The 7048-nt window shown below is 41.4% G+C and overlaps 1 protein-coding gene across 2 annotated transcripts in view; it reads left to right on the forward strand.

The window, feature by feature from the left end:
- Positions 1 to 6: 6 nt before the first annotated feature.
- Positions 7 to 7048, forward strand: part of AK5 (adenylate kinase 5) — a 271423-nt gene continuing 264381 nt past the window's right edge. For both annotated transcript variants that reach the window (XM_006146062.3, XM_014586854.2), the window contains exons 1-2: positions 7 to 268; positions 4566 to 4752. In XM_006146062.3, the coding sequence (XP_006146124.1) occupies positions 209 to 268; positions 4566 to 4752 (247 nt within the window). In that variant the 5' untranslated portion in view covers positions 7 to 208. The remainder of the gene's footprint in view (positions 269 to 4565; positions 4753 to 7048) is intronic.

The following is a 7048-nucleotide window of genomic DNA, read 5'->3' on the forward strand; positions in this document are numbered from 1 at the left end:
GGGCGGCGGGAGCGCGGAGACCACGGCCCCCGGGAGACGGCGAGGCGGAGGGGCCCTGGCCTGGGCGGAGAGAGCCGAGCGCGCGGGCGTTCGCGGTTGAGAGCCGGGGCTCCACTGCGCCCCGCACCGACCCCTCAGCTCCAGCCCAGGGCGCCGCGCCGCAGCCGAGAACCTCCCCGCCTGCGCCCGAGGCACGCGCGGCACAGCCATGAACACCAACGAAGCCAAGGACTACCTGGCCCGGAGGGAAATCCCTCAGCTTTTTGAGGTAGGCACTGGGACTGGCAGAGGGACCGGAGGGGCCGGGAGGGTGTCTTCTGGGCGTGCGCTGGGGCCGCCGCGCCCCGTCCTACCTTCCCGGTGCGGGGCATGAAGTGAAGGGGCTCGAGGGAGCTCCCGCGCCCGCTCGCCCGAGGGTCGTCGCCTTCCCGGCGCGTTACTTGGGTGTCGTCAGATGACTGAGCTCAGAAGCCCACGTCTCCCAGATCAAGTTTCCGCCTCCCAGCCGGGTTCAAGAAGCAGGCTGTCCCCAGCGCACCCCTCAGAGGTGGACACCAGGATGGGCCGGAGGCAGTGACCGGGCCGCGCTCTCAGGGGTGTGGTGGGGGGTGCGAGGGCCGGGCCAGGTGGGTGCTCTGCCGCCTCGCTGTGAGCACGGGCTCAAAATTAGGGGTTCAGAGCCTGCGCACCTCCTGATGCCGAGGGTCGGGACCCCTGCGGGAAGAGGAAGTGTGTGCAGTGCAGCTCGCCGGAGCAGCGTGGAGAAGAGGGATGAAGATGCAAAAAACATCCATCCCATCAAGTGCAGCGCTGCCTCCCGGGTGGCAGGCACCTCGAGCACTGCTCGGCGCTTTCGGTGAATGAACTCCCGAGCACGTTTCCCCACCGCATGGGCTCTCCTTGCTCGCCTCCCGCGCCGCAGCTTTCGCCTGCGCTCTGCAGCCCACCTGGAGGTGGCGGGTCGGTGAGGAGCAGCTGGGCGGGCGAGTCTCCTGTTGCTCTGCCCTCAGACCGCATCATGGCATCCTCTGCACCCGGGGCCCGAGGTTGGGGTAACACTGGGAGAATACGAGACAGGGGCTTGAGGGATGAACTGCAGAACCTTGGACAGTTCTAAGCCAAAATCTACATCTGAGATGTTTTGCTTCCTTCCCTCTCCCTTCTCCATATTTGAATTTTGAAACATTTCTGACACCTATGTGATTTGCTTAGGGAGAAAAAAAAAAGACAAAAAGAAGAATGGAAGCAAGCCAAGTTTATAGGGCGAGTCTTGAAAGGAAACTCCATTCACTGTAAACCTGGGGCCCCATTTCTAAAAAAAAAAAAAAATCAGACACTGATAATGTAATTAAAGGTCGTGAGTTGTTCTTTTTCCTGTTTGAGGGATTCGTTCTGGTAAAAGGTATTTTAAAACACCACTTGGAAAAATTTTGTTGTCCCAATTTCCTCAAACTATAGTATCTTTGAAATAAGCCGCCCATAATTACAAATCTTCACCTTCTTTCGTTTCTGTAAGCCATGTTTTTAGGTCATCTGATGCCCAGATTTTCAGGTAAACCACCCTCTGAACTCAGGGTGGGTATGTGAAGCCCAAATCTAGCAAGTATGTTACTACAGCATGAAAACAGTAAGGTGGTCTTGCATAAGGCCAGGTGTTAGGAGTGTGTGGGAATCTTACGAAGACTTTCTTTTAATTTTCAAAAAGTAAATACGGAGATGAAGAGCAAAAGGTTTTCATTAAAAATATTAATGAGATCCATTTCATTTTTACACATCTAAAAGAATAATTAGAAACATCTGTAGGAGTGCCTCCTGATTGGAAAATATTGCTAAATAGTCTGTTGTTTTTGTTTTGTTTTGTTTTGTTTTTCTTTCTAAATGTAGGTACTGTTTTTCCTCCTTGGTGAAAGGTAACCACAGAGAATTTTGATAGTTCATGAAAATCTACACTACGTATGCAAACAACTGTTGGCAGGCACCTTTGTTCAAGTTTTTCTTTTCTTTGGCCTTCTGCATATGAATGGGGCTTTTTAAAACAATGCACACTCAGAAAAGGAAGCCACCTTACTTAAGTGAAATACAGTAATACCGTGGACTGGAGTCAATCCTGGATAATGGGAAGATGGATGGAGACTTTATAGCTGTGCTGTGCAAGGCAGGAGAGGGAGGTGAAATCTGGCAGTACTCCAGGTGACGAGTGTAGACAGCAAAACCAAATACTTAAGATTTCTAAACTGCATTTTCTCCATTTAAACCACAATATTCCTTCCACTTATAAAACGTTTGGTAACTCGATAACTATCAAACCCCAACACGTCAGCTCCAAATGTGGATATTAGACACCATTATAGACCAAGTGACAGATTATGGAAACTACGTGTTTTCTAACACTACATATAACTAACTGACCTTGTCAGAGTCCTTCCTGATTTAAGACCATGTTGGCCAAATGGGATAAGGAATGACATCTCTGTTAGGTTAATGTTTGAAAAGCATTTTCATTTTTAGATTAAATTCTTAAAAAAAAAAAAAAGAATACTTTATCTTGATTTTGTTATGAGTTCTCAATCCTAGCTACCCTTATGGCATAGGCTAGCTTGTACCTTAGAGCTGAGACTTGGCAATAAATTTGAATACCATGGAAAGTCAAATTTGATTATTCAAATTCTCAAAGGATTAACTCAGAGACTGTGTAATAGTGTTGTCTTCTATCCCTGATGGTGTCTGGCTATCAGAAGAAAGGATTTAACCTATGAAGGAGGAGAACCCATTGTCCCATTTTAGAAATTAGTGCCTTTTAGGGCATCAGTTTTGTTTAGGGAGGCTGGAAATGTACATTTTTCCAGCCACCAAAGCGTCATTGAATGCTTTCACCAATTTTAGAGTAGGAATAAAAAGTAAAATACCTAATCTTGAGTGATTTATATTGCAGTTGAATTATACATGGGGCACAGAGAATCTGGTATTTCCTTATTCCATATTATATTTGCAAGATATACAGGGACGAGTATGTGGGCTTGGAGTCGGAAACATTCAGTTGTATTCTGAGCCAAGGAATTTCTAGCAGAGTAACCTTGAGTATGTCACTAATATCTCTGAGTCACGATTTTCTAACCTATCAAATGGGAATAATAATGCCCCACAGGACTGAGAGTGAATTGGGTAGGCTAATGCATGTGAAGACACAGAAGTCTATGTATTTGTATATCCAGTACTGGCCAGTGTGCAGGACGAATGTCAGAAGCTAAACTGCAATGTGGGTGTATATAGCACAAATCTTGACACACAAACTGCATGTGAACGCTCAGGTTCGTTTTTTCCATGCCTTCTGCAGTTAAATTCATCTGATGGAGTTACACCTTCTAACCTATTCTATTTTAGGATTTCAGAAGATAAATGTACCTTGTAAGAATTGCTTACCATTCTGGGCAAATTGCAGAAGAATAATTTGAAAACAAAATATTACGTCAGCTTTTCAAAGAGTGTGTGTGTTTGATGATTACCCTCTATGCTTTTTCATGAAATACTCTAAAGGACATATCTTACACATTAGTACTGTTCAGAAGTCAGTATTTCCAAATTTGTATAGCATCTTCAGAAACTGGCACATGTGACATATTGGACACCATGAACAGAAAAAGTAACGGCAAGATTATGTATTCTTTTCCCTGAAACCTCAGGAGATATAGTGATGACCTATTAGATATCAAATAGCTGTTTTTTTAATTGTAGATGTTAGGTTTTTGTTTGTTTTTGTTTTTTGGGGGGTCTCATTCAGACTTAAGTGAACTTTGAGTGTTTTGTGTATGAGGGTTTTTTTTTTTTTCCATAGTAAACAGTTTAATATGTATCTACCATTTGGCAGGGAAAGTGTCAGGTGCTGGATATTGAAAAATTAATGAAGGAGACCCACTCTGTGCTGTGAAGAAAATTATTACTTAAAAGACCAATACATTAATTGATGGTTTCAGTATAAATGAAAGGTGTGATGCTTTATGTTGGATATTATGGGGTCACAGACAAGAGGGCCCAAAGACCAACCAAGAGGTTCAAGGGAAACTCCCTGATGATGATAATGATAATAACAAAAAACAGCAACAATATTTATTTAGAATATACTATTGATATGTGCCAAGCACTCAGTATACACTGTGCTAATACTAAACTGTTCAATTCTTTAAAAGCTAGGTGTTATGCGTCCATTTTACAGAAGAATAAACTGAGGGTTGGAGATGTTAAGGATGAGTAGGAGTGAGATAAATAATGACTGGGGACATTTTCACATGTTGTTTTTTATATCATTTTGATAGGGCTCTTCTATTTTAAACTATGTAGTTACCTGAACTGTATAAAAGGGAGCAAATGCCGAGCTGAAATCTAATTCATCAAGAATTTCAGGGGTTATCTTTATCCTCTATCAGATCATAATTTCAATTCCAGTTGTTTATTACAAGGCAAATACAAAGAACGAAAACAAACCAACATTCAAAAATGGGACAAAACCTTATTTTAACAAAGGTGGCTTTAAAACACATTTTATTTGTACACATTTTGTTGTATTTCAGAGCCTTTTGAATGGACTGATGTGTTCAAAGCCTGAAGACCCAGTAGAATACTTGGAAAGTTGTTTACAGAAAGTAAAGGAACTAGGTGGTTGTGACAAGGTGAAATGGGATACATTTGTCAGCCAGGAAAAGAAGACCTTGCCTCCGCTAAATGGAGGACAGTCACGGAGATCCTTTCTAAGAAATGGTAATGTATATGTAGAATAACAGACAGTTTTATAGTTATGGCAATTCTATTTAAAACATACCATGTAGACTATAGGCAATGATTTAATTTGTTGGGTTTACAAATGCCTGGAGAAAATAAAGCCTTAGGAAATAATTACTCTCTCTGCTACTAAGGCTAATCACCTCCATGATAAGACAAACAAAATTACATACCATTGTCCAGCAATTCACTAAAGGCTTAATGAAATTTTATATCACTGACTTCATTATTTTGCAAAATGAATTACATTAATAAACCATAATTTTTTCTTAAAATTGCAAATAGGATTTTTTTCAAATTCATAAGGAGGATACAGAAAAATCAATACTATTATATAACAATTCCAATATTACAATTAGTTGGAAGTATATTTAGCTTATTATTATATTTCCATGTTCTGGGTTCATATATTACTGCATCTGCATAAATGTACACGAAGTTTATAATATTAATTCAATAAGGCGTTACTAAGCAGCTAATGGATATAATGTACTAGATTAGGCATGACGGTACCATTAAAAAAGTAGATGAAGTAAACTTGTGTAAATTTTAGAAAATGCTTAGAACTAAGAATTGGAGTTTGTTAGAAAGACCTGTAGTATTCTTTCTGAAATATGTGCCTGTCAAAATTAGGAGTTCAAGATGAGCCACTCAGCGTTTCAGGCTTTAGACGAAGTATGATGGTATATACACAATGCAATTAGCTCCAATCATGGGGAACTAAATTATTTATTTTCTAGTGACCAAGATCATTACACTTTCAAAACTTAAACTATCTCAAGCATTATACTGCAAAAAGTTTCAGCTCTCCAGACAGAGCTAGTGACAATTCTATTTACAATAAGTATAAGGAGAAAACCAGTCTTAGTTTGTTTAACCATCTTCAGTCATGATCCACTTGCATTTTATTTTAATACTGTTTAGAAAGTGTCAAAGTGTGCTAATGAAAAACAAACACAAGCAGGGGGGCAGCAGATGACATGGTGGGTAAGAGGGTGGACTCCCACATGGCTGACTTCACTTCAAGTCCTGGACCCAGCACCTTGAAAATCATGCTGGGTACGTATGTATACCTGCCCCAAATCCCAAGAGGAGAATAGAGGAAAAAGGATTCTGGCATGGTTATCCCCCTGGAAGATTTCTCACTTTCCCTCTCTCTGGTGAACACAAACATTCTATAGAAAAATCTTAAAGAAACACACACACACACACACAAGCAGAGAGAGAATCCAGAAATAACATTTCATCAAAAACACCTTGAAGAGAGAAGTCCTTCCTCTATCTTACCCCTGCAGGAATCTGTAGTAGGTTATTTAGGTATGGGTACTCAGATGTTTTGCTGGAAGATTACATGACTCCCTACCATATTTCCTAGTGTTGCTGAGAAGTAAGCAAGATGTTGAAATTGCTATTTAAAACTAATTTTAGAAAGTTTCAAACATAAACCAAAAAACAGAAAAGTAATTATAAAATATTTAGTGTGGCCATAAAGTAGTAAGATTAGCATTTTGAGCCTGAGAATACAGTTGTTCTCATGGTTATGCAGTCTCTCATTCCAGCCCATCTTACAGAAATGGTAAAATATCACTCAGTACAAAATAAACCATGTGATTACATAACATTCTGTGGGAAGTCCTAAGCTTAAAGGTGAGTCTTCATATGCTTACTAAATTAAATTTGCATTGGAAAAAATTTTTTTGAGGTTTTTGCCATAGGGAGCATGCACTTGCTGAGAGAGAGAGACAGACCCAGTGAGAGGGAAAGTGAGAAATCACCACCCCCCCAGAGGCGGGGGAAGAAGGCCATACCATAATCCCTTCTCCTCCATTCTCCTCCAGAGATCTTGGGCACGCATGCACCCATGGCCTATGTGAGTTTCAAGCCACCAGGTCTGGGACTCAAACCATGGTTGGCCACTAGTGATGTAACCACTACACTATCTACTGGTCCCCAGATATTTTTATTGGACCCTTAGAGTCATTCCAATACTAAAGAGATGTTTAGACTTCTCATACAGTCTATTCATAGTCCTAGTTTCTTACTGATAAAAGATCAGCATCTCAAGATGAAAAAATTCATGCTATAAATCAGTGAGCTTTCTGGCTCACTGAAAACAGCCTAGGGTACAAAGAGCAGCAAGTCAGCAGAGTTGGAGTTTAGTGCTCCAATTCAAAATGCATAGACACAGCTACGATTTGGTACCTCTGCGAGCTACAAGTACTCTCTCAAGTCACCAAAGTACCGTTAGCCAGTCACGGATGCAGCACACCACTTA

Source organism: Tupaia chinensis, unplaced genomic scaffold, assembly GCF_000334495.1.
Source record: "Tupaia chinensis unplaced genomic scaffold, TupChi_1.0 Scaffold000164_1, whole genome shotgun sequence".
In the NCBI taxonomy this organism is placed as follows: Eukaryota; Metazoa; Chordata; class Mammalia; order Scandentia; family Tupaiidae; genus Tupaia; species Tupaia belangeri.